The 27,947-nt window shown below is 48.4% G+C and overlaps 2 protein-coding genes across 4 annotated transcripts in view; one reads left to right on the plus strand and one right to left on the minus strand.

Moving 5' to 3' along the window:
* Positions 1-7,921, plus strand: part of RNF214 (ring finger protein 214) — a 57,319-nt gene extending 49,398 nt beyond the window's left edge. For all 3 annotated transcript variants that reach the window (XM_012773667.3, XM_012773670.2, XM_012773668.2), the window contains one exon: positions 1-7,921. In XM_012773667.3, the coding sequence (XP_012629121.1) occupies positions 1-66 (66 nt within the window). In that variant the 3' untranslated portion in view covers positions 67-7,921.
* On the minus strand, positions 2,701-26,752 carry BACE1 (beta-secretase 1). Its single transcript, XM_012773672.3, has 9 exons — positions 26,001-26,752; positions 10,196-10,284; positions 8,892-9,108; positions 8,229-8,366; positions 7,408-7,542; positions 6,308-6,409; positions 5,803-5,952; positions 5,358-5,529; positions 2,701-4,687 (listed from the first exon to the last, which is right to left on the minus strand). The coding sequence occupies exons 1-9, from the start codon at positions 26,259-26,261 to the stop codon at positions 4,446-4,448; spliced, it is 1,506 nt and encodes a 501-aa protein (XP_012629126.1). The 5' UTR covers positions 26,262-26,752; the 3' UTR covers positions 2,701-4,445.
* Positions 26,753-27,947: the final 1,195 nt, after the last annotated feature.

Raw genomic sequence — 27,947 nt, forward strand, 5'->3', positions numbered from 1 at the left:
TGTATCAAATTCTGGGCCCAGACCAACACAAATGACACTTGTCCCTTTTGTCCAACTCTTAAATGACGGACCTGACTGGGGAGGAAGAAGAAGAGAAACTGATGTGAACAGGAAGCGCGGGTTCAAGATTTCTAAAACTCTATATTTATACAGTGACATATACTCATGCCTTGTACATTTTTATTATATAGGTAATATGTGTATAGAAAGTCTGTATTCAAATGTTCGTAAATGAAAGTATGTATATTATGCAGAAACAGTCTGTTCCCCCTCATCTTGCAATTCCTTTGGGGGATGCAGATTGTAGGGAAGATGTTTAGTCTGGCCTTGAAATTATGATATCGCTGCCCAGGGCTGTTTTCAAATACAATATAAAAACCATCTAGGAAGCTGCTGTTGCTCTACAGCCATCCTGCTTTGGTTTGGCTCAGCCTCTAGTCCATTTTCTTAAGGCTCATGTATGCAGATTTGAAGCCTGGTGCTCACCTGCTGTCCAACCAGATGCCTTGCTTACTGAAAGCCTCCAGAAGCCTCAGTATTGTTTTAGTCACTCCAAAATGGATAAAATGAGACTGAGTGAGGAAAAAAAAATGTAACCCTAATAGTTTGACTTTTCATTGAATATTTTACTGTGTTAACGCTCATTATTTATACATAAACATTAGGTTTACAGAATGTTCTGTTTTACATCAGCAAAATTCACAGTCCAAGAATTACAACATAACCAGGTCCCATTTCCTCCATGCCTCTACATGCTTCTGTCCACCTTTCTTCCTGGATAGAAATTACCACAGCCCACAGGTTTTTCCTAGGCCAAGCCATCCCTTGCTGCCACTGGCTTGGCTTCTAATCGAGCTCTGACAGGACAACATTGTGAAGTCCTCACCCCTTCCCTTTCATTTCTGGTCTCCTAGTCTAGCTAACCCCCCTCCCCCCTGAAGGTTAAGGCAGTTGGTTCACAACCAAGTTGTTGGGTGACCTTGGGTGAGCTCCAGACAGGCACTGGGGTGAGGAGATGTCTGTGCAAAATTACTTGCAGAATGATCTTGGGATGCTGGGTTTTACTTTTTGAAGCAAGAAAGCTACATGTTTCCTGTCCTGGGAAAAATGGAGACCAAAGTGATATGAAGAAAGACATTTAGATTTCAAGTTTATAAATCATTTGTTCTGTGGATAGGTATCCAGAACATTTTTCCACTTCTGCTTATTGCACTTCTGGTTTTTAGGTTTGATACCTAGGAAAGCAGTGACTCTATTAGAGCTTTGAATCTTTTCCTATCCTTTTATCTTTACTCCTACAGGAAATGGCTTCAGCTCCCTTCTCTTTTGGAATTAAACAAGTAAAAACTAAGTGTCAATCAAAAAAAAAAAAAGTTGGCTCCAGAGAAAGGACAACATTGTATTACCAGCAACTGAATTTTTTCCATTCTGGGACCTAGAAATGCTTACTGGTACTATATCAGGGTGGCAAAGACTTTTTCTTTGCCCAACTAAATTCTTTCCTTTCTGTTTGTTATTGTTTTCCTTTGTTGTTCATCTTTGTCTATCAGTTCATAGATGAATTCTTTTTCTTTTCTCTTGCCTTGCTTGCCCAGGTTTATTGACTAGTATCAGTTTAAGGAGCTGGATTTCCTCGGACCTCCTTGGCATCTTGTAGGATGATTGGAGTGGCCTGAGTACTCAACTCTTCAGAGGTCAGATGACCCACTTTCTTTGGTTAATGAAATATTACTGTCTCCAGTTTGGTAGCTGTCATGAATAGGAAAGGTGGCATAATGGAAGACCAGTTCCTTCGTTCTTTTCATTTGAAGGATTCATTTTTTATCTTATAATCTTAAGATTTTCTCTCCCTTCAACTTTGCAGCAGCAGCCTTGGGCCACTTGCAGTATTTTTCAATATCCCTTGAAAATTTAGAAATTGGAAATAAGTGTAAAGAATATTGTTTCTTTTCCAAAAATCTTTGAAGCCAAAGGAATAGAGAGAAAAAAGGAGGGAGTGAAGAGGGGTCTTAACTGCTTCCCAGTATAGTCCCTGGAAAGCCAACTCTAACAGAGGGTAAGTGTTTTGGAGAGTTGAGCATGGGAGCTGGGGCCTCAGTGTTACTATTTTCTTTCTTGTTCATGATAATCAGAAGGTGACACTTAAGTTTTGGTCACCCCTGTTCTCCCTTCTGTCTCTGTCCACTGGCCTGCAGTGGTAAAAGCCATGCAGACCAATGGGGAAGGCCCCAGATGCAGTGAGTGGAGACAGTCATTTTTCGGGAGGAGAATTTAAAAATAGAGATATATAATACATATTTTTACGAGCAAGAAGCTGTTGTCAAGATTTTTTTTTATACTTAGAGTTCATAGTTTCAGGATAGAAAGGAAGTAACTATGAAAAGAAAAATAAGTGCACGTTTTCTTTCAAAAAAAAAAAAATAGATGATGGGAATTAGTAATGAAGGGGTTGAGTTTTATGCCCTGGAAAGGGCTGGGAAAAAGCCAGTCTTCCCCAACATAGATAGAAATTATAAAGCAGAATGTGTCATTTTCATTTCATGGTAGCAATTCTGGAAGTTTATTTACACAGTAAGTTCTGAGCTGGAAGTGGACAGTTTCCAGTCTTCCTGTCAGTCTTTGTAGTTAGAGGGTGTTCCCAGTCAGCTAAAGCAGCACCAAGTGCAATGAGAATGAAGAGAACCCAGATAAAAAAAAAACTGACTCAATATTCTTGTTTTATTGGTTTATGGCTTGTGGGCAGCTGGCTGAAGCCAGGAACTCCAGAGGCCCTTCTTGTATTTCCCTCTCCCTCATCAGGTAATTCTACACTTGGCAGGTCACGTACCTGGAAGCAGTGTGTTAACCAGATAGGAATAGGATGCGATGGGTATACCAGGAAAATTTAGGTCTTCCCACTAACACTGGTATCATAGACTACTGTGTTAGAACTGATAGGGAGATAATGAACTTAGTCCCCACTTCCTAGCCCAAGAACCAGCCTGGGTACCCGTGCTATTAGGAGTGGAGAGTAGAGAGCAGGATAGAAGAAACCGATGGCCTCCATCAAGGTGTTTTGTGGAAGGAAGCCCTGAGGCTGCCATCCTTGATACTGAAGGCAATGACATTAGAGCCAGAAAGCCCTGCATTTCTGACACTCTTGATATAATACTAGTGCCACTGTATGATGCCTCTTAGTCAAACAAATGGAGGAGCCATTAGAGAGGATGAGAAGGCAATGAAATGCTGTGTTGTGTAAAGATCTTACCACTTCTTACAGATGAATGGGAAGAAATCCAGGCAGAGCTATAGGGCACCAGCTCTATAGCTGTTGAATTAATCTTCAGGATTCTCCTTTCAAAGATAAGAAAGGAGAGATCGCCTATCTATTCCTTTTAGCACCTCAGCTGCAAAGCTCCAGAGGAATAGGGATTTGGGGGAAGAAGTGAACTTGTGACCAGGAAGACAGAGCCCAGCCCTGCTATCTTCCATTTGCTCTCCCGTAGGGCACCTGGAGCTTAGGGGGGTTGGGATATTTCAGCACTACCTATCGTGTGTAGAATAAAGTGTTCAGGTAGAGACAAGTAGAATTAATAAGGTAGAAATTCATGTGTTAAGTAGAACTTCTTAGTGGGCACTTTTCATTTAAGAGAGCTAAAAAAGAGCTCTTTGGCTAGATAAGCCCTTCTTCCCATCTCACTTTTGGTCAGGCTGCAAGCACAGAAAAAAAAAACGTTGGGAAACGATACCCATCTTATGAGATGGGATTCTGTCTTGGAGATGAAGTCTAAAACTGGGACTGGTGAGTGGTTGTGTTTCTGCCTTTCCTAGCTTTGATCCCAACTGTTCTCTGTCTTTGTATTCCCTTTCCTTCTCTTCTTTCCAGCCACCCCCACTTGTATAATTATTCAATCTAATTATTTTTTGTTTAATTCAAGAGGCAGTCTTTGCACCAATGTTAGGTCTGTTTATACAGTCCCTATCTCTAAAGCAAATAGCAAACTGTGCATCCTCTCCTACTGACTTTGGCCAGCAGGGCAATAAGATTGGCCCTTTCTTTTCCAGGGTACCACAGGGATATATACTGGGGTAACCTGGGTTGTGATGCCAGTACTTCTGGGACTAAGAAAAGAGGAATACTTTGGGTTGGAGAATTTAAAGGGATGGTGGGTGAAGGTTCAGGGCTGAAATTTCAAGCAGCAGAATTTCCCAACTTAAGTTTGAGGTGACCAAGAGTATTCCCACCACCAGAGTGCTTCTTTCCTCTCCTGTTTCCTACAGGCATGATCCCTATAACCCACCTTGCCACTTTTCCTTCTTTTCTGTCAACGCAGAGGCATATGGTGGGTAGGTGAGGGTCCTGAGGTGCTCTGGCCACAGGTGCCATCTGTGTCTCCTACTTGTGACAAAAGTGAACCACCCAGATGTGGTCCAGGGGAATCTCTATCTTCTGCCCATAGGCCTCCTCACTTCAGCAGGGAGATGTCATCAGCAAAGTCATCATGCTGATGGCGCAGGCAGCGGAGGCAGCGCCACTGACACACCATGAGGCAGAGTGGCAGCATGAAGAGGGCGCAGATGGCAGCCATGACATAGGCTATGGTCATGAGGGTTGATTCATCTGTCTGTGGAATATTGTAGCCACAGTCTTCCATGTCCGGAGTGACAAAAGGGCCTTCCACCGCTGCCGTCCTGAACTCATCATGCACTGGGGAGAGGGCAGATGTGAATGGGCAGCTCTCATTGTCATAGGGCAGGTTGGGTTTTACAACAAAAAGAAATTCCTGATAGTGAGATCTTCAAATTAGCCCCTGCAGAGGCTGCAGAGTCCCCTTCCCTGGAGATATTTAGGAGCAGGCTGGAAAGCAAGTACCAGGTGGAGGCCTACCTCTCCTCCCAGGTCACTGGAAGCAGTGGCCTTTCCCTAGATATCCATCTAGTAGGAATGATAGCTAAAAGTAAGTAGTTCTGAGGTGACCAAAAGCTAGCCCTTTGTACACCTAGTAAACTTACTTTCCACTGCTGAAATTCAACTGCAAAACCCTGCCACCTTTCTGAAGTAGCATTCAACCTCACTGTATGGCAGCTGACATGGTCACTATAGGCTCAGTCTGCTGCCCTTGCATCTAGAGCTGCCCAAGGTGCCTAGGTTGCTCTTGATACTCAGGGTTTCCAGCAGAGGTTACCGGTCCAGGCAGGGGTCACCATGGCCAGCAGTACAAAAAAAGGACTAGCACTGACACTAGCTTTTGCACAGTATGTTGAATTTGGCTTGGGGCAACTATTACTACCTCCCAAACTGATGGGGGCCCAGGTATCCTAATTGCTAACAGGGAGAATACAGATAGACCCCACACCCTCATCCCTGGTACTCTTACCATGGCAAGCACTGACAGCAAAGCCAATTCGTTTTCGGGCCCGATCAAAGACAACGTAGAAACCCTCCATGATAACAGCTCCCATGACAGTGCCCGTGGATGACTGTGAGATGGCAAACTTGTAACAGTCGTCTTGGGACGTGGCCACATCTTCCACTGGCCGCAGGTATTGCTAGGGGTAAGCAGTCACAGGGTGAGAGTGTCTTCCTCACTCCATCCTTCACCCCATCTCACCTTATAGGCATCTCTGCCCTCACTTAGGTAGCTTTTTCCTTTGCCATCCCTGAAGTGTGAGGGCTTGGGTATTCCAAGACCCCTTTACCACTTGACACTCATCGATTTTGTCTTCCAAGTTCTGGGAAGCCATGTCTACTCACTGTCTCCCAATATATATTTTGTCCTCTTTATGGGGTCCTACCGACTCTGACTCAGGGTGGGGACATACCTGTGGAAGGATGGTGATGCGGAAGGACTGGTTGGTGACCTCACCCATTAGGTAGAGCGAGATGACTGGGAAAATGTTCCAAGGGGTGGTGCCTGCTTGCCAGCATACCAGCTGCTCTCCTAGCCAAAAACCGTCTGGGAACTTCTCTGTCTGTGTTGACAAGAAGGGATAACTGTGAGGAAACAGGGTCTTCACCATCTCACCTCTCTTGTTTTCAGGTAACATTGACTGGGCCCTTTATTTGCTTTTCCACTGAAATATCCAAAGTGGGAAAAGGTAAACTGCAGTTGAAGGATTAGAGAAAGGGAGCGGGAGACTGAGGTCTGAAATTTGTATGGAGGGATTGTGTGATCAGCACACTGAGACCCATAAAAGACAAAAGGTTTTAAGAGCTCTAAGTGGAAGGATCTATGTGTAGACATCTTGGCTCTTGCAGAGGAATGTGACTCTCTCTGACTTCTCTGACACTGTGCCATCTCTTTTACCCCATCCGTAGTCCACTGACCGAGGAGGCTGCCTTGATGGACTTGACTGCAGCTTCAAACACTTTCTTGGGCAAACGAAGGTTGGTGGTGCCACTGTCCACAATGCTCTTGTCATAGTTGTACTAAGAGGGAAAAGAGAGGATTAGAAAAGTCAAAAGCTTTTCCAGGCTCTGGGCAGAGTTGGAGGGGTGAGTCTCATTGCTTGGTGTCCTGCCTAGGTTGGTATCCTGGCTTTGCCACTTGTAAATGTACCCTCCTTGGACAAGTTAACCTCTGTGCCTCAGTTTCCTCATCTCTAAAATGAGGATAAAAATAGTACCTACCTCAAAGGGTTCTTGTAAGGATTAAATTAATTAATGTATTTAAAGCACTTAGAGTCATGCCCAGCAGATAGGAGGTACTCAGTAAATGTTAACTCTTACTATCTTGGGTAGTTTGACATTCTCGAAATCTTGAAATAAAATACCTTGTATAGTATTTGCTTTTAACTTTTCATAGTACTTTTATTAGTACATTTATTAGATTATTTTAATCTAACACACATAAGAATCTAAGTAAGGAAGACCCAAATGGTTCAGCTGCCATTTACTGGGTACCACCAAACATGGGATAAACACTTTATACATTATCTCTGATATCTGCCACATCTTTGGGAAAGTTGATTTTACCTTTGTTTTGTAGATAAGGAAACTGAAACACAGAATAGTAAGTTGCCTAAGGGTATATAGCTAGTAAGTGGTGGAGCTAGATTCAAATCCAGTTCTTTCTGACTCAAAGACAGGCTCTGCTACTACATCATACCACTCCGTCTCTTGAATGACTGGCCCAAGGCCATGAAGCAAGGCAGTGACTAGAGTCCAGACATCAGAACTAGTTCCATGCTTTTTTCATCATTGGACCCTATGCCCTGTGGTTCCTGTGAAAGTGCTCTGCCAGTCATAGCCCCAAACCTTAGGTCCTGCTGCGTGACCATTGAGCTCCTGACTGTTCTAGGCTCAGCCCCAGCCCTTTCTGCAGGTCCACTCCTCTGCCTCGTCCTCCCAACCACATAACCAGGGTCTTCCGTCACAATGTGTTGCCTACCTCCTTCCCTCCCCTGGGTCTCCCTTGGTTTTATTACCTCCTTGCAGTCCATTTTCAGATCTTGTCCATTGATCTCCACCCGCACAATGATCACCTCATAATACCACTCCCGCCGGATGGGTGTGTACCAGAGACTGCCTGTGTACAGCGAGTGGTCGATGCCCCCAATGATCTAGGGACAAAAAGAGGCAGGTACCCATGTCCCGGCACAGGAGGAAAGCAAGTCACCCAGAGACCGACCAAGCAATAAGATCAGTAATTCCTTGGGGGTGGCAAGGTCTTCTACAGATTACGTTTTTCATCTTCCTGCTTCTAATCAAATCATGCCCCAAAAGGGATTTATAGGTTCTTAAATGTGTTCAGGAGAAGAGACTTTCTAAGATTTTTTATTTGTTTCAGAATCACAGAGCCGTTGATATAAAGTTATTTAAACCTAAACTAGCGCAATAAATGTTGAATGAATGGTTGTTTCTATTGTAAGTTTTATTTTCTCTGCTTCTTGGAGAACCATTCACCATTGTCCTAATTAATTAATAAATACACTTAAACTCCTTACATTTCTGCCTTCTGACCATCAGACTGAATAATCTTAATTCGATAGGTCTTATTTTCATTGCCTTTGAAATTTTCGTAATCACTTCTGATCCTTTCCAAGCTTACCAGAGGTGCCTTGAATCCTTTCGGGAATAGTGGAAGGAAGAAAAGGTGGAAAAGGAAAAGTAGGGGTGGGGAATATAAAGAGATTTCTCTTAGTTCCAAGTGGTGGAGCTGACTGTGGTATAACCTTGAGGGAGCAGGGCACGTGGCAGCTGTCTCTCTGCCAGTGCCAGGACCTGCCCTCTCTGAAGACCCACTCACCATGCTCCCTCCGACTGAGGCCAGCGCTTCAGACTGGTTGAGGGGGAAGCCAGCGCCACAGAGCTGCAGGGAGAAGAGGTTGGGAACGTGGGTCTGCTTCACCAGGGAGTCAAAGAAGGGCTCCAGGGAGTCATCGGGCTGTGGCAGAAAGGGACAAGGAGTGAATCCTCACACAGAGAATCCTAATGGACAGAGCGGCCAGCTTCCTGCCTAAATTGGAAGGCAAAAGTGAAAACTTAGGTAATATTCCTTGGGAAAGACCATCTTGAGGTACTGAGATTTGGCAGAGAGGGGGTTAGCAAGAGACACTGACAGTGTAAACAGGAAAGTACTGGTGGGCTCACAGAGCCACAGAGCTTTGATCCCCGTATGCCTAACCTGCTTCAGATTTATGGGGCCTTTATTATTATTAAAGATCTTAAAGAGAAACCACAACCTATTCCTGTACCTATCATAGCTTCTCTCACTAGAGTTCTGTCCTCTATAGGGTTGAAATTCAGACTGCCATCCTATCCTCCTGTTGAATAATCCTTTAAACTGACTTGTTTCCCTCCTTTAGTCAGTTCCTTTCCCTTCTCCCTCCTCACTCCCTCCCTGTGTAGCATGCAGTTTGCAGTGTGCAGACAATAAATAGTGTTTAGGGCCAGGCCCTGTTCCTCTCACCCTGGCAATCTCAGCATAGGCCAGCCCCAGGATGCCCTCCCAGTTGGAGCCATTGATGAAGAACTTGTCTGATTCAGTGATGGCAGCGATGTTGGCACGCACAGTGACGTTGGGGCCATGGGGGATGCTCACCAGGTCGGTGCCCAACTCCCCTTCCCACTTGCCCTGGGTGTAGGGCACATACACGCCCTTCCGGAGGTCCCGATATGTGCTGGACCTGTGGGAAGGAGGCAGAGCTGTGGATGCATAACCACAACAGCTGATACCGGCATCCAGCATAAACCTACTCCCAAATGCCACCTTCTATCAGGGGCATTCTAGAGTCTGCTTTCAGGCTGCTCAGCAGAACATCCCTAGACCCATCACCCAGAACAGAATGTAAAGTAGCCTCGCAAGTAGATGAAGGGAGCTATTGCTGGGGCTCACTGTCTTGTCTCCATAGCTCATGTCCGTAGGTCTCTAGCTCAGCTCTGTGAAGAACAAGCCTGGGCTTTGTGCATTGTGCCTGCTACTGCTGCAGGACAGCTAGTGGGCATCTCTTCCTCCCCCCGGCTCCATCGAACTCCCAGAGAAAAGGAGCCATTGACCCTCTTGCTGCTTTGGGACCCAGTGGTACAATCTGAGTGGTAGAGAAAGTGCCAGGCAGCATGAATGTAGAATCATCCCTTACTGCCTCCCTTACCTTAAAAACCCACTCAACCCTCTCTTTCACCAATAAGCTGAAGCCAGTGGTGGCACTCTGGGTAGTGCACAGAGGAGATATCTTAGCTTCAGTCCCTGATACTGGTCCAGGAAATGGGGTCTATGAAGGGCCCTTCATGTCTTTGGACTGTGCTAAGCCACCTAGAGTGACCCCTGGTTGAGAACACAACAAAGGGAGCTATCACTGTGGCCTGTTCAGCCAAGACTTAGCTGGTGTCAGAAAACAGGGCCACTGGGGGGGTGTGGGATGAAGTCCCCTCACCTCCCCATTCAGGCAGAGGGAATGAGCCCCCTGACATTGCCCTGTGAGATACAGGGCTCCTCTCCCTCCTCCTGTCCCTCCCACAGGAGGCTACCCTGTCTCAGCACTGAAGCACTTCCTGGCTGCCCCTCCACTCACCCTTTCCCATGGTATACCTCCTCAAACCATGTCCTCTTTACCCTGTCTCTCCTGGTGACTGTTTCCTTTTTTTCCTTCCCCTTCCCCAGAACGAAGAAAGGATCTCAGAATCCAGTCTTCTTCCCTGCACCCCTCCCCTGACCCTCCTTGGCCCTGGATCCTTGGGAAAGGTACCTCCCCTGGGGGTCTCCCCAGGACTCACAGCTGCCGCTGGTAGTACCGGTGCAGGAAAGGGTGGGGGGCAGCCCCCACTGCAAAGTTACTACTGCCCGTGTCCACCAGGATGTTGAGCTGTCAGAGAAAGGGGAGAGAAAAGATGTTACAGACAGGTCTCGGCACCTTTATTGTCCCTCACCCCTCAGCCAGAGTCTCCCCTTGGAATGTCCAGGGTGAATCTTCCATGATGCAAGACTGGCCAGGCTGGCACCCAAAAGTACCACAACCACAGACAGGACCTGGGGTCCTGTGATGCTGTAGGGGCCAAGGGAACATTTCCCCTTCATCATCCTCTGAAGGTTCACTGAACAATCAACTGACAAAAGGCAGATTAATAGAAGAAAAGGCATACAAATTTATTAACGTGCATGGGAGTCATACAAAATAAAAATCAAAGAAATGGCCAGACGGTTGAGGCTTTTATTACCATCTTGAGGTTACAGAAAGAATAGGGGCTTGGACCATGGCAAAACAGGTTATAGGAGGGGAGAAGTAAGGGGGCCTGGCTAGCACAGGTGGTCTTGTTATATAGATGAAACCTCACAAGTGACAGCCCCCAGAGTTTAAATGGTAAGTGTTTCTTTCAGACCTTTACAGGTGTCAGACTTTCAGTTAATCTTTCCTAGATGCAGACAAACGAGCCGCAGAAAACCTGGTGGCATCAGTGCGGATTCCCTACAGATGCAGGTCTCCCTCACAAGAAACAGGGTTACTTCTGTCTGCAGGCCCTCTGAACAGCCATCTCAAAATATGTCAAAGAAGTATATTTGGGGGTGAAATATTTTAGTTTCCTTCAGCGCCCTCAACACAGCCTCAGAAATTTTGTGTCTGCTTCTGCCTGCAGAGTCCTAACATTTTGCTTGTCATCAGAGCCACATTGTGTGTGTTCATTTCCGTTCCCACTTCTACCATCACGTCCCCTTGCTCACCGTGTATCTGACTGATCCTGTCTTTGGAGCCTCTCCCTTCCTTTTCTGGTTCTCCAAGGAAGCATCCTGGCGCATGCCCCTCCAGCTCAAAGAGCCATTCTAGAAGCTGGCACTGGGGAGGGGCACTGTGGGACCGGGATGGCACATCAGTGCCCGTGTGTGCTTCTGGCCCTGCCCACCAGAATGTGGCTCCCCAGGCAGGGCTCCCCTTCTGTCTCAGAGGTGACTTAGACCTATGAGTCCTACTGTCAGGAGCCCGCCCCGTAAGTTGTCTTGGTGAAAGCCCATCCTGTCAGGCCCTGGGTTTGGCTAAGTAAATATGGAGCAGGTGTCGTCTTGGTGCTTGGTGCTCCTTGCTGTCCAGCTCCTTCTGGCATCTCTTCTACCTTATTCTTCCCCCTCTGTTGGACTGACCCCTCCCTCAGTCAGACCAGAGCCATATCTACTATATCCTCACAGGCAAAAAGAGGAAAGGCCCTGTCCTCAGAAAAATGGTAATCTGTAAATTGAATCTCCTCTCTTGCCGACTTTCCATGACCATCACCTCAGCTTCTCCCCTGACCTCAAAGGCCTTCATTTCTGTATCTTCTCTCCTCAGTGCAGTGAAGTCAGCTGACCTTGGTTTTGGTGCAGGCTCTGGCCTTGTCACCATGAGTGGGCAGGTCACTGTGCTTCTCTGGGCTTCAGTTTTGTCCTGTCTGCCAGATCCTCTCCAGCCCCTTCCTTCTCAGTGGTGCCTCTTTGGCTGCGCTGACTATGCCCTCCCCCAGTGCCTGCTCAGGCTTCCTGGCCTCCCTCATGTCCTTAAAGACTCCGAGACCCTGCCACCTCCCTGCTCCCCAGCCCCCCACTCCTGGCCTGGCTTCCATTTCCCTCCCTGCCCCCTCTTCCCCCACCTCTCCCCTCAGGCTCTCTCCCTGGTCTCTGGGCAGCCACCAGCTCCAGATGCTGTGCTTTCAGAGAAAATCAATAGAGCGGGGAGGCTCAGCGGTTCAGATTTCAGTCAACCAGGTTAATGATTAAAAAGGCTTCTTCACTCACCCCTTCCCCAGGACCTCCTCCCCCACCTCCCAGGACTCAGCTCCTAGCACTGGAGGTTGGACAGCTATTTACAGCGCTCCAGCTATCACTGCACCTGCGCAAGAGGGTGCAAGGTGGGGACTACCTGGCCACTTCTAGGAAAATATGGCCACTTCTTCACACTGGAATGGAGTTAGATCTGGGGGCTCCTGCTGTCCCGGCCCCTCCCTGCCTCCCCACTCCTCTCCTCTCCTCCCCAGCCAGGAGGCTCTGCGCACTCTTCTTGCCATTCCAGTCCCAGCCTTTCCCCCTTCCACCCAGGAAGGAATGACCCCCTCCATTCCCAAACCCCTCACCCACCTCCACCCCAGGATTTCAAGCCCCCACTGCTCTCTGCCTCCCCTCTCCACCCTCCCCCCCAAAATAGGGAACCACAATGAACAGTTGAGATTCCCTCCTGAGCAAATGTCCTTTGCGGTGTGATCCTGCCCCTGACAGCAGCAGTTTCTGAGTCCAGTCCTTGAACATTTCTAATCTAAGCCCCCCGGGCAACCCCCACCTCCAGCCTTTCTCTTTCCCCTTCAGCTGAGTCCTTTTACAAGGCAGGGGCCCGAGGCAAAACGGCGCCACCGCAGTCACTCTGAGACTGAGCAGTTAAGGGTAGCGGGTGGAAGGGCTGCGAGCCGCCAGCAGCAGCCTCACCTCTCTTTGCACAGAACGGGGCCATCCGAGGGGCCGCCCTCACCTCGCACATCCAATCAATCCACCCTGCCTGAGGCCCCAGCCAATCCCTCCTCTCAGCTGTCCCTCCCCCTGGCTGGGCACGCGAGCGGCCACCTGGTTAGGAAGCCAACTCCCTTCTCCCTAGTCAGGCCCCCTCCTCTATTAATTACCCCTTTTCCTTCAGGTAGATCCAACCACCCTCCCCGACCCCCAACACCACCAAATCAGGATTCTTCCTATTGACATTTACAAATGCTTGCCTCTCTGCATTAAAAAAAACAAAAAACTTCCTAAATCTCACATCCACCTCCAGCTACCCACCCCCTCCTCTCCCTTCACAACCAAAGCTCTCAGCTAAGCTGTCTCCATTTCTTCACCTCCCACTCATTCCTCAATCCATTCTAAAACTGGGTTTCGCCTCTATCCCTCCACTATAAAACAGCCCTTACTACGGTTACCAGTGATCTCACGTCACCAAATACAAAAAGATATTTTCAAATCATTCCTCATCTTCCTTGATTTCTCAGGTCACAGCTCTGTCTCCTCTGTAGGCTCCCTCCTCTCATACTACTCTCTCCCCAAGCCACCTCACATAGATCCCCGGACTCCTGAGCTTATATATAACTCTAGCCCTTTCCTCCCCGTTGAGCCCCCACACATACTGAACTGCCTCAAAGATGCCTCAAATTCAGGACGTCCAAAGCTGACCTGATGTGGTCCTGCCCATCTGGGCGTCTTCCAGTTTTCCCTGTGTTAGTGGGTGGCGTCACCATCCATCTGTTCTACAAATCAGCAACGTCAGAGGCATCTTAACACCACCTTCTTCTTCACATCTCTATCCAGTGCATCAACACGTTCTGTCCACTTAAGCTCCTTAAAAGTCTCTTGAATGTATTCGTTTCTTGCCATTTCCCATGCCACCCCTCGGCCAACCTACCATCAGCCAACCTACCATTGCACCTTGGAATATCACAATAGCTTCCCAGCTGCTCTTGGCACACCCCCCTTGCCCTCTCCAGTCTGTTTTCTGCACTGCAGCTGGAGTGATCCTTCCAAAGTACAAATTTGTCCAATTTACCCCCCTATGTCAATGGTTTTTCCCTTAGCTGTTAAAATAATAACTTTATTAAAAACTTTGGGCTAATTATAGGCGTGAGCCTATAATCCCAGCATTTTGAGAGGCCAAGATGGGAGGATCTCTTGAGGCCAAAAGTTCAAGACCAGCTTGAGCAACATAGCAAGATATTGTCTCTATAAAAAATGTTTTGACTGGGCACGGTGGCTCACGCCTGTAATCCCAGCACTCTGGGAGGCCAAGGTGGGAGGATTGCTTGAGGTCAGGAGCTCAAGACCAGCCTGAGCAAAAGCGAGACCCCCCGTCTCTACTAAAAATAGAAATTAATTGGACAACAAAAAATATATATATAAAAAAAATTTAGCCGGGCATGGTGGCACATGCCTGTAGTCCCAGCTACTCGGGAGGCTGAGGCAGAAGGATCACTTGAGCCCAGGAGTTTGAGGTTGCTGTGAGCTAGGCTGATGTCATGGGCACTCTAGCCCTGGCAACAGAGTGAGACCCTGTCTCAAAAAACAAAAACAAAAACAAACCCACAAAACAAACAACTTTAAAAAAGCTTTAACATTTCCTACAGGGCCCTCAGGGTCTGCACTGCCTACATATCCAGTCTGTTGGTCCCATAGTCAGTCCTCCAAGCTCTCTACCCACCAGCACACTGGCCTCATCTCAGTTCCCCACACCAGCATGGTCCTTCCCCTAAAGGCTGTTGCAAAGGCTGTTCACTCTGCCCGGACCATGCTCCTTTCCACTCGCAGTTTTATCTATTCATCCTTCAGCCTGGGCAAAGGGATTTCCTCAGGGAGAGACCAGGTCATGTCCTCTCATTCACATGCCTCCATAGGGCCAGGCTGATGGCTCGCACCTGTAGTCCCGGCTACTCCGCAGACTGAGCCAGGAGGATGACTTAAGCCCAGGAACTTGAGGTTACAGTGAGCTATTATCATGCCACTGCACTCTAGCCTGCGTGACAGAGCAAGACCCAGTCTCAAAAAAAAGAAAAGCTTTCATAGAAGCTGCCATTCTGTAATTTCACATTGAATCTCATCTCCCTTTTTATCTAACTTAAAAAAAAAATCCCTACAGTGTCTCTAGTAGGTATCACAGTGCCTGGCAATAATATTTCTTGAATGAATGAATGAATGGCTAAAGGAAAAAAAGGATAAAGAATTAACCCCGTGTTTGGCATGTGAAAGGGAGGGACGCCTCAGTGCCTCCCAAGCAATGGGTGTTTTAGGTTATGGGTGTGGCCCTAGCTCAGAGTTGCCATCCTCTCATCTGGCCCCCTGGCTTGACGCAGGAGGCAAGTGTTCAGGCAGCCTGCGGTCCTGGAGCCATCTTACTTCTCTGTCCCCTGGGGCAGGCAGGCCCAGGAGTCAGATGCCTAGATGCCATAGCTCGGGGTCAAGGCTAGGTCAGTGTCAATCACTTAACAAACAAAATTTGCCCTGGGGGGGGGCTCAGAGGGAAGGCAGCTTCAGAAGTGCTAACAAGCCCCACAGGGACAGGCACACCTGCCCAGGATTCACTCTGCATGCTTCCCTAGAGTTCCCAGCAGTAGATCTTGGGTGATGAGATAGGTATGGTGCTGGCAAGTCTTCCTCTTGGTTCCCCAAATCCCACCTGTCTTGGCCCTAGCTCTCACCAGCAGGCAGGGATAGCTTAGATTCTTCCAGATGAAAAGAGCCTTCAGGAGGCATCTGTCCATTGGCCTGGAGAGATGGGGACTGTTTCCAGTTCTGAACCATCTCTAGTGATCAAGAATCCACAACCTTTCTTGGTAGCCTATCCCAGGGTCTTGCCACCTTTGCAGGCCGCTGGAGTAGGGGCCCTAACTCTAACTCCTACTAAACAGAAATTTATTTCCTTCTGTGTAAGCCTCAGAGTTAATGAAAGGAGAGCTCTTTTTTTTTTCCTTTTAAATATTTTCTTTATAGAAGATCAAAATTTTAAAAATTCTTATTTAAAAAAATACAAATATATATTCTTTGATGTAATATAAATTTTTTTCTTCTAAATGAAGTATCTCAAGAGGGAGAGCTCTTAGATTCTTGCATGACATGGCTTTCAGCCAGAGTTGAGATGTAGAAGCCCTTCTTCCATTTTGCAAAGAAGGAAACTGAGCCCTAGAGTGGGTAAGCAACTTGACCATCCTACACAACAAGCCGCAAAGCTAGGACAAGAATCCATTGGTTCTGACCGACCCTCAGTGTGGTCTTTCATCTCTTTGACCCTTCTGTCTCTCCCATTTGGAGAGGAAGTGTGTGGGAGAACCACACTGCCCCTCACCCCCATCCATGCTCTTGTGTGACCCCCCTTTGACATTCACTGTGGGCTTAGCAATGTGACTTGCTTTGGCCCATGGGACATCAGCAAATGATGCAAGGAGAGGCTGGATAAACGCATGCTCACTGGGGACTGCCTCCTTGGAAGGCTGTCCTGACATTCTGTGTGAAGCAGCCCAGTCTTGCCTCCTTGAGGACAAAAGACTTCTGAGCCAGAGGCCCAGCAGGCCTGGATGAGTCCAGTCCCCAGCTGACCCACCCCTGGATGTGGCCACATGAGTGAGCCCAGGTGAGACCTGTAGAAGAACCACAAGCCAACCCAAGAATCCTGAAAAATAAAATGACTGTTGTTTTAAGCCACTAAGTTTGGGAGTAGTTTGCTGCCAGTTTGTTACCAGTAGTTTGTTACCAGATAACTGACACAAACTGTCTGAATTAAATCCTGGAATCCTTGACCTTGGGGAAACCTGACCAACCATAGGTCCACCCCAGTGAACATCTCTTGCCACTTTCCCTCTTCCTCACCATGCTGCTTGTGAACTTTCCCAGAAGCACCATGATATTTCACCTGTGCACTTTTAGTGTGCTGCTTCCTTTGTCTGAAATGTTCTCTATTTTGTCTAACTTCTGTTCAGTGTTCACACTTGTGAACATCCTTTCTCCCAAAGGTCTTGTCCTGATTTCCGGGCCAAGATTAGGTTCCTCCTCTTGCAGGTCCTCAGTAGCACCTGTGCTTCTTTGTCTCCCACTCACCAAACTTTTAATCATTTGTTGAATGTCTGTCCCACAGACTATGAGCTCCACGAGGGTAAGGAGCACATTTGTATCCTTATTACCTAATTATTACCTAGCCTTGAGTAGGTGGCTTCAGAATCTTTTTTTTTTTTTTAACTGACAGTAATTGCCTCATTTCCTGCATTTAGTTGCCGTGACCCTACCGACTCCTGCTATTCTCAGCCCCAGGGTCTTTGCAGGGATGCTTTTCAACCTGGGACTGTGCATGGTCACTGAGCACAGTGACCGTGACAGGGGACACCCACCATACCCTTGCACATCGACTGAATATCCACCCAGGCTCCTTTGGTTCTTAGAGCAGTTATAGTGATTCCAGGGCTCCTTGGTCCCAGAGCCTTCTGAGTCAGCTTCATCTGCTTTCCTAAGTGGATATTTCCAGACCTGAGCTTACCCAACACTGAGCAAAGGGGGCAAGGAAGGACAGGAGGAGCTTAAAGTCAGCAGCTGGAAGTGGCTCATGGCCAACAGAGCATATAGCTGCTATCTCAAACTGACTGTAGTGACAGGCCTGTCCAGATTCCTCCCACCTGATTAAATCAGCTGACCCTGTGCAAACAGACCCCTTTTCCCGGATAGATCCTCCGCCTTCCACTTCACTGTCCAGGCTGTAGCTGGCAATAAGTACCTGGAGGCAGGCAAGCTCCCTGGCACTACTTACTCCACTCTGGGCTGGGTTTTTAAAGAATCCCAAAGTGGTTGGGTCACCCCAAACCTTATCTAGTGCATTCTTCCCCCTTTGGATGGTTGCTCCATTTCTCCCCAGCCTCTAACCCGGCTCAGCTAATATTTATCAGCACTTTCTATTCAAATAAGATGATGGATGTGAATGGCCCCAAAATTTACATCTGTGGTTTTCAAACTTTTTTAAGCAGCAGAACCCTTTTCCATCGTATGCAGGATCTCAGTGTACCAGAGAAAAGGGCAGAGGTGTTTTGTTTGAAGGAGAGGTTTGATTTTCTCTAATTTCCCCCACCTTGCTGGCTCTCGAGTCATCTCTTTAGCACCTTCAAGGAATCCACCTGAAACCCCTGCTCTACAAGGCATCACAGCAGCTATTAGACACCTGCTTTTCATTGTCAGAGAGTAAGTCATTCCTGTTGTCTAACCTTGCCCACCCACAGGTTACAGTGGCTTTAATCTTCTCTTGCTTTGTCCTCAGTTGAAAATGAAGCTGACCTCTGGCATAAGCCCAGCCTTCCCCCATGGCACCTGGGTCATGCTTAGCACATCGGCTTGTTTGTTTGAGCCCCTGGGAGATGCTAGGTCCATTCCTTGTGCAGAATCTCCACAGGTACTAGAAAGGCATAAATTATTGGGTTCACTGCCCCTGAAAGGCCAAGCAAGGAGACATCCAGCCTGGAGACAGTGGGGTAAGAGTGGGCAGCAGAGAGGGCAGCCACAGGGTGACAGCAGTTCAGGAGGTCTGGTGGAGAGGATTGGCCAGCATGGGAGAAGAGGGAGCTCAGGCAGTTTGCTCCGTGGCCTTGTGAGAGTCTGTGAGAGTCTCCCTAGGACTACTGACTCCTCGATCTCCTCGGAGCACGTGTCCCTCCCCTCTTAGGGACCACCCGGCTACAGTACCTGAGTACATCTTCAGGTACTCTGGCATCAGTGAATGCTTTCCAGCCCTCTGGGCCCATCCTGCCAGTATCATCTCAGGGCAGCTCTAGAACCAGCAAGGTGGCCTGGCTCCTTCCTCAGACTCCCCATGGCCCAGGCTCCCAAGAGATGGCTCCCAGTAGAGAGACAAGTTGGCTGCCAGGTATGGGGGGAAAAGATATTCCTCTTCCTACATTTTCAACCACAATTTTCTGCTTAGCTCTTTATCAGAGAAGCCCAAGAAGGGTCCCCAACTTTCTACCATAGTGAGAGGGCACAGTCTTTCTCAATGCCCCTGCCTCCCCCCACCCGAAGCTAAACTTGTCTCTACCAAGCTAGGGAGGCAGAGGAATAAATGTGTGAAATGACAGCATGAGGGCTCTGGCAAAGGCTGGTGTGGAACCTGGAAGCCGAACCCAGGAAAGCCGCTTGTGGTCACAGGGACTGGGTAGGTAACCTATGGTACTAGGGCTTTACCTGCTTTGTCTAATTTGGAGGGTGGTTCTTTGAGTTCAATTGTTTTTGACCTTTTTGTAATGAAAACTCTTTAAAAAAAATGAAATATAACCCAGAAGTTCAATATATAGAAACAATAAAAGCTGAGCTATTCTGGGAGGGTCAGGAGATTGGGCGTGGGGGGCTTGGTGATAGGAAGGGTGGGAGGCCCAGAGCCCTGCCTGCCTATGTCTCTCCCAACCTTCTCCCTCACCACTGAGCCCCCTTTACAGAACCTTGCAAGGCACGGTTTAAAAAACATTATGGGAGAAAGAGAAGAGAAAAAGTAAAACCACTTAGCACTTCTTGGTCTCCGAGACTCTGAACCCTCATGGTTTTCTACTTCTCTGATCGTTTTCTCTTGCTCCCTTGAGCACACACCCACTGTTCCTTCCTTACTTGTTTTCCTCTTTTTCTCTCTCCATTCTCTCAAAGAGCAAGTCTGTTTGGCTTCCACAACCCTCTCTCCGTGGGTGACTCCCGAGTCTACCTTTGCAGTCTGAGCGTCTCTCCTGGCCTCCACATCCCCATTGTCAGCTGCTTGCTGAATAAATACATCCACAAGGATGGTCCTCTGACACCTCAAAGTCAACCAGCATGTCCAAGACTGTAGAACAAGGGAAGGAACTCAGTACTTGGACTTGGAATCCAGAAACCTTTTTTTTTTTTTTTTTTTGAGACAGAGTCTCGCTTTGTTGCCCAGGCTAGAGTGAGTGCCATGGCGTCAGCCTAGCTCACAGCAACCTCAAACTCCTGGGCTCAAGCAATCCTGCTGCCTCAGCCTCCCGAGTAGCTGGGACTGCAGGCATGCGCCACCATGCCTGGCTAATTTTTTCTATATATATTAGTTGGCCAATTAATTTCTTTCTATTTATAGTAGAGACGGGGGTCTCACTCTTGCTCAGGCTGGTTTTGAACTCCTGACCTTGAGCAATCCGCCCGCCTTGGCCTCCCAGAGTGCTAGGATTACAGGCGTGAGCCACTGCGACCGGCCCAGAAACCTTTATTTGAAGCCCAGCTGTTCTCCATAGCTGAATAATTTGGGGCAAAACACTTAATCTCTCTGGACTTCGGTTTCCTCGTCCCCCCAGATGGGCATGCTAATACCTATCCCTTGTAACTAAAGCAGAAGAATAAATGTAGAACTTTGGTAAACTTTATTATGCTTCAAAAGTTTGCTCCTTGTGCTGTGTTCCCTGACACAAAGTCAGAGAAGGAAGTCATTTTGTCCTCTTCCCTCTCTTACCCCATACATCTCATTGGGGCAGAGAACAACTTCTCGAATGACATGTGAATACTGGTTCCTCCTTTCTACTCTCATTGCTACCATGCCCTTTGGGGCCCTTGTATCCTAATTGAGAACCTCATGTCATGCTCTAGACTCTCCAAGGCATTTTCTGTTCACTGAAGTTTTCCTAGAACCAAAATTAGACTATACCATCCTTCTTCTCCTATACCTACAAGGACTCCTTACTGCTTGCAGAATAAAACCCAAACTTCACTCAGCCCCACAGCATCTCTACCCTAACTTCTAGCTTCTCACCATAGTTCGTGCTTCTCTTCCTGAAGCATTCCTCCCACCACTCTCCAGATAACAAAGCTTTCTCATCTCTTAGGGCCATATTCAAACACTTCCTTTTCCAGCAAGCCTTACCTAATGCCTTGTCAGAAATAGCTGCTTCTCTCTGTGCACGTCTAAGACCTACTATTCTACTATCTGTACCAAATGCATTTGGTCTTCTATGATATTTAGGTGTTTGTAATGTCTGTGTCTCACTCCAGATGGTAAGCTCTCCAAGGGCTAAGGCTATGACATTAGTTTCCTTTTCTGCACACAATAGTTGCTCAGTAAAAATTTGTTAAACTGAATTGACTATCACCAAATTTCACTCCTAACAATTACATTGTTATCCTGTGTTTGGTCAGTGATGCTCATACTATCATAATGAGATAACGTCCTTTAAGTGAAAAGAATAAAAATACTTTATCTAAGTGCTCCAGTTCTGCATTTACAACTGCCCATCAACAGTTCTGTTTAGATGTATTGCAGCTTAGGTATTCATTCACTCAGCATGTTTTAGGTGCATGTTCTGAGTTGGGACTGTCATAGATATTAGAATACAAAGAGAAATAAAAGACACTGTAAAATAAATAAATAAAATTTAAAAGACATTGTCCTTAAGTGCTTTAAGTTTTTTTTTTTTGTTTTTTTTTTTGAGACAGAGTCTCACTTTGTTGCCCAGGCTAGAGTGAGTGCCATGGCGGCAGCCTAGCTCACAGCAACCTCACACTCCTGGGCTCAAGCGATCCTACTGCCTCAGCCTCCCGAGTAGCTGGGACTACAGGCATGCGCCACCATGCCCGGCTAATTTTTTCTGTATGTATTAGTTGGCCAATTAATTTTCTTTCTATTTATAGTAGAGACGGGGTCTCGCTCTTGTTCAGGCTGGTTTTGAACTCCTGACCTCGAGCAATCCACCCGCCTCGGCCTCCCAGAGTGCTAGGATTACAGGCGTGAGCCACCGCGCCCGGCCGTGCTTTAAGTTTTATGAAGGAAACAAACACAAAAACAGTTATATCATGATAAATAAGTGTAGTAATGGACATATCAGCAGGTGTTACAGGAGAATGGGAGAGGAATGTTCATGATAAACTTCCTTCTTCTAAGACAAATGGCATAGTAGGAAGAACAGGGTGAGATGAGGTCTCAGCTCACTGGGCTGCCACCTGGCTAACTGTTTAACCTTTCAGACCTCATTTCTTCTGCTAGAAGTTGTGAATGAATAAGACCTTTTATATATATTGCTCTGAAGAATAAAATGATATATGTAGAATGTATAAAAGAAATTTTATATATACTGCAATAACGGATACAAGTATATATTCATATACCAGTACTACTGAACCATCTCCTTCTGCCAACTTTCCTATTCCCAGAGGAATAGGAAATAGAGGATAGTTTTGTTATCCTCTAATTCACCCCAGATCGGAATCTCAAAATCATCTTTGATGCCCGCCCTCTTCACCAGTGTCACCAAGTCCTGTCCACCTGCCTTGGACCCAACCCATCTGCCGTAGAATGTTCCTTGCATCCTGCCCTTCCCTTCTCTTTCCTTCTCATCACAGCCTCATGCCTCCTTGTCATGGCGCCTCACACCTGGGCTGTTGTGACAGAGCTTCCTCCTGCCTGTGTCTCTCTGTCCCATCCTTTCTAAAATTCAGATGTCTTTTTCTAAAAGATTGCTTTCTTTCTATCATTTCCCTGCACAAATACATTCAATTTTCCCCTTAATATCTGAAGACCAAATTCCAAACCTTCCAGCTTGACATTTCAACTATTGGCAATTTGGCTCTATCTTATTTACCCAAACTTATCTGGTCTCAGCACAAACCTGTAATATTAACTGGACTGGCTTTCTTCTGTCTCCTGAACAAACATGCTTAAGCCCCAACACACATAACCCATTCCGCATTCATTGGGGCCTCTCTTGGTCTAAATTGGTCAGAGTCGGCAGAGGAGGAGCAGACATGGACATACAAGTAAAGTGCAATTATAGTTCAGTGGGATTGGTACTGTTTGCCCCTTGGAAGGGCCTTCCACACCTATCCACCATTCCAGACCACACTCAGGGTACATGTGCCTAGCAAAGTCTTCCCTGATTAATTTATCACCTTCTGAACACCTGTAGCACTCACGCTTTGTACTCCTATAGTTCAGTGCTTCTCAGACTTGAGACATAAACTGCTAGGCCCTATCCCCAGAGACTATGACTCAGGAGGTCCAGGGTGGGGCCAGAGAATTTACATTTGGACATCACTTTGAGTACCACTCTATGGATGACCTTGTGCTAGTCACTTCCATTCTTTCGCTCCTACTCTAGCTTTTTATAGGCAGAAAAAACGTGTCTTCTGCATGGATCAGCCCCAAGCCCCAGCAATTAATTGCCTAACTCAGAGAAAGTGCTCCCCAAATTTAACTTTTCCTTGTTCATAGTACTTGCCATCCAAGTTCTCATTTTGTGCTTACAACAGCCCCACCAGGTAGGGAGAAAGGGCATCCTTCTCACAGACTGCTGGGGAGAGAATCAAAGTCACCACAGAGCAGAGACTGGCTGGCATAGGCTCAGTTAGAAGCCATAGTGCAAGCCACAGAGTTGCTCTAATTGTGGGCTCCCTGGCACTGGCTCCTTGGGCTGGTGTTGAACTTCAAGCCCACTTTCCTCTTCTAGAAAGGAGGGGAAAGGAACTGACTTTTACTGACCCTCTGCAAAGTGCTGGGGGGGGGATGTACACATTATTTCAGGGGATTAGGGAAGTACAGTAACTAATCCTCCAGTTTTATTCATGTAAAATGCAGAGACTCAGGACACCCAAGTTTTTATGCCTCATTGCATAGCACAAATGAGACAGAATAGGAGACATGAAGAAAGTGACTTCAAATTTGTTGGAAGTCAATTTTGTGTCCAGGTGCATTGTTCTAGGTGAAAGCACCTACAACAATTAATCCTCATAATTTAATCCCCATTTAATCCTTACAAGTACCTTGCAAAAGAGATCTAGTTTCACTCATTTTTTTTTTTTTTTTTTGAGACAGAGTCTCGCTTTGTTGCCTAGGCTAGAGTGAGTGCCATGGCGTCAGCCTAGCTCACAGCAACCTCAATCTCCTGGCTCAAGCAATTCTTCTGCCTCAGCCTCCCAAGTAGCTGAGACTACAGGCATGTGCCACCATGCCCGGCTAATTTTTTATATATATATATTAGTTGGCCAATTAATTTCTTTCTATTTATAGTAGAGACGGGGTCTGGCTCTTGTTCAGGCTGGTTTCGAACTCCTGACCTCGAGCAATCCGCCCACCTCGGCCTCCCAGAGAGCTAGGATTACAGGCGTGAGCCACCGCGCCCGGCCTAGTTTCACTCATTTTAAAGACAAGGCAGGCCGGGGCGCTGAGGCCCAGGCGGGTGGATTGCTCGAGGCCAGGAGTTCGAGACCAGCCTGAGCAAGAGTGAAACCCTGTCTCTACTATAAATAGAAAGAAATTAATTGGCCAACTAATATATATAGAAAAAATTAGCTGGGCTTAGTGGCACATGCTTGTAGTCCCAGCTACTCAGGAGCCTGAGGCAGTAGGATTGCTTGAGCCCAGGAGTTTGAGGTTGCTGTGAACTAAGCTGACGCCATAGCACTCTAGCCCAGGCAACAAAGTGAGACTCTGTCTCAAAAAAAAAAAAAAAAGAAGACAAGCCAGTAGACTCGGAGAAGTTATATAATTTGCCCAAGGCCACACAGCTGGGAAAAGAAAAAGCTGTGGGTGGTAGAGCTGGGATTGCTGGTCTGTCTGACCCCCAAGCCCTTGTTGGTTCCGCAGCCCCATTCCTGCCATAGGGTCTGTGCACAGTTTGCACAGCACATTAGTAGCACCAGTAGCAGAAACAGGAGAAGGCCCCAGGTCTCTGCATTCCCCTCTGCTCCCTGACAATACCTCACATTCTGTTTGCCCAAGCTGCTCAGGGCCTGGATTCAGGCTCTATCCTGGCCTTTACACATCAATTGGAGACTACTTCTGGGGAAGTTATGGTGCGAAAGAAAGAGACAGAGAAAGTAGGGGAGACCAGGGCCCGGGATTAGCCAAGAGGTAGGCCTAGATAGCATGGACCTAGGAAGACTGCCTTCTGTCAGCAAATTGAAGGTGGAGATTTGTGTTTCTCCCAGATCCAGCAGTCTGGGAAGTTCAGGAAGTGTGGCTGTCCCCTCCACCCACCCCAAACACACTCCCACCTTCATAGACCCTCCCAAGGACAGGCTTCCCAGACACAGATCCGGAGGTGGCTCGCAGAGATGTGCAGGATCAGATTCAAGGTGACACACACCAGCACATACAGAAGCACACTGCCGCCCTGCCCAGACTCCCCCGCAGAGGAGGCAGATGCACACAGAGGTCAGCCACGGCACCCCACAGGGAGGGCTGCTCACACTCCCACAGCTACGCACAGAGGTGCTGAGGGCACACCTCCACCCGCCACCTTGGAGGTACCTTGGAGATTGCCAGGAAGGATGGGGAGAGTGGGCAGCATTCTCGCCATCACTGCCAGGCCTCCTCTTTCCCCCACCAAGGAAGGAGTCCCATTCTTGGATGGGAGCTCTGGCTCCTCTCCTAGGATTTGTCCTTTCCCAGCACTCAGTTCAGTCCCACTATGGCCTGGGGAGGCCTGAGGTGGGGGAGGGGCTGGGGTGCAGAAAGCAAAGGGGGCAGGGAGGAGGAGGAAGGATGGACTGGGGGAAGGCAGGGGCCGGACCAGGCCTTGTGGGCTGAGTGGAGGTCAGGGGAGCCTTGGCAATCTCACTTTGCTGCCCCTGTGGCAGCCCAGACAGTGGGAGAAAGGGGCTGATCTAACTGGTACCAGGATCCAGGTGCTGGGAAAAAAAAAAAACGGTCAGAGGACAAGAGGAGGGAAGAGGGCTGGGTGGCCAACCTCCAGAGTGGTGGAATTTGGGAGACTCAGGCTTGGCCACTGCCAGAGGGGTTGACACCTGTTACAGTGCCCCTGTGGCAGACCCTTCCCTGAGGTTAGGCTCCCCCACTGAAGTTTCTCTTGCCTCAAATCTTTCCTGAGGGGGTATGTGTGTCAGATTAGGAGGGAGGGGAGGGAGGGAGCCTAGAGGACTTGGGAAGGCAGGGAGGGGGAGGGAGGAGGGGAAGGGGAGTGTCTGGGATGACTTATGACCTGGAGGACTAGTTAGGGAGGAGTGGTTAGGGCCCCTTCTGCTGCCCCCACCAGCCCATTTTAGCAGGGGACCAGCATGCTGCGTTTCCATCCTGTCTCCCCTCTGCTCATGCAGGGAGGGGGGCGAGGGCTGGCCTGACCACCTTACCGTCTGTGGGGGGCTGCCCACGGTCATCTCCACGTAGTAGCCCTGGCCCGACTTGCCCCTCAGGTTGTCCACCATCTCCACAAAGCTGCCCCTCCGGCCGGGCTCCTCGGGCTCCTCGTCCGTCTCCCGGGGCAGCCGCAGCCCGAGGGGGGCTGCCCCCAGGCCGCTGCGCAGGGGCAGCCGGATGCCGTGCTGGGTGCCGTGGGCAGGCAGCACTCCTGAGCCCATCCACAGCAGGAGCCAGGGCAGGGCTTGGGCCATGGCGGGCCCTGGCCTTCGGGCCCTCGGGGCTTGCACTGGCCCACGTCCGTCCCTGTGGCCGGCCCCCAAGTCTAGGTGGTGGTGGTGGCTTCTCAGGGCAGGGGGCTCGGAGGCATCCGGACTCCAGAGCCTGCAGGCCCCGCGGCCAGCCCCGGGTCCGGGCCGGTGGAGAGCGGGCAGGAGCAATCCGCAGGGCACGAGAGAAGGGGAGAGCCTGGGATCGCGAGCCCGCTACATCTGGACGGCGGCGGCCAGCCTCAGCGGCGGGCTCGGCCCCTCGGGGGGCTGGGAGGGGCGGGCATGGCAGGTCGCCGCGGCTGCTCTCCCGGTCGTGCTGGCGGGGTCGGCGGCGTGGGAAGGGGCAGGGGCTCCGGGCGCGTGCGGCTGCGCTGCGGGCTGCTCAGGCCGCCGTAATCCAGCTCCCGGCTCCCAGCTCCCAGGCGGCAGGGGAGGCGGAAAGACTTGTGGCGGCGGCTGTCAAAGCCAAAGGGTTTTCGCTCTTCCCTGGGATCGCTGGGAAGTGTAGTTTCCCCACGGCAGGCAGCCCAGCTTCCGGGGCTGGAGAGGGGTCTGCGATGCCCTCTGCCGAGGCGGAGTCCGCCCTGCAGGACCCTGGCGGGAGGCATCTCCGCGGCCCCGGCGGCGCGGGAAGGGCCATCGGGATGCAGTGGCGTGCCACGCCTGTCTTCCTCGGTCCGCCCTTTCAGCATCAATTGAGCGCCCACTGTGTGCCAGGCACACCGCAAGGCACTGGGGCCACGGAGAGAAATAAAATGCACATGCACCAAAAGTGGTTCTCCATGGGAGAATTAAGTGATTCCTGCAGCGATGGGGCATTACGGACTAGGAATTTGGGGGGACAGCTAGGGGATCTGGGAAGACTCAGTGGGAGAAGGTAGTATTTAATTTTGAGCATTGAAAATGAGTAGGATTCCCGCGAGCAGAGATTGGGGGAGCAAGATTGAAGGGGATAGAAGGGTGTGCTAGGCAGCAAACCACATAAGCAGTGTCCAAAAGGGGAAAGAGTAGTAGTCTGTTTTCAGGAGCCTGCACTCTGTGGGCAGTTTGGGGTCTTCTCTCTTCTGATTCTTCTTGAGGCTCTACTTGCTGTGAATCCTCATGACTCCCTGATTTCTGGCTGTCAGTCGGCCAGACCAAGGATAAATTGCTGCTGACAGCTTTAATGTGTTATCACTCTAAGAAGTATCTGTATATTAGTTGACAGGAGCTTAAAACGAAAAGCTTCAGAGTTTTAATAGCTTAGAGGATAAAAGCTGTATGATTATATCAATATATTATTTATCATATGTGGAAAGCCATTGATAAAATTCAGTAGTCATTCTGATAAAAAAAAAAAACTAAGGGGAAACTTCTTAAACAACATAACAATATCACAGAAAACATAATAGTAACAAGTTAAGTTACTCCCACTAATGTCAAGATTAGGAAAGGGAAGGTTATTATCACCACTCTTATCCCAGGCAGTTTAGATCAATCTGGCTAACTCAGAAAGACAAGAAAATGGAACAAGTGCTATAAATATGAGAAAGTAAAGGAATCATTATTTGCAGATTTATTATATGAATAGAAAATCCTAACCAATGACACAAGTTAAAACTATAAAAATCAATAGATCAATGTATGCATGGGAACTGTGTGTATGATAGAGATGGAATTCATATTAGA

Source organism: Microcebus murinus, chromosome 4 (assembly GCF_040939455.1).
Source record: "Microcebus murinus isolate Inina chromosome 4, M.murinus_Inina_mat1.0, whole genome shotgun sequence".
Lineage (NCBI taxonomy): Eukaryota > Metazoa > Chordata > Mammalia > Primates > Cheirogaleidae > Microcebus > Microcebus murinus.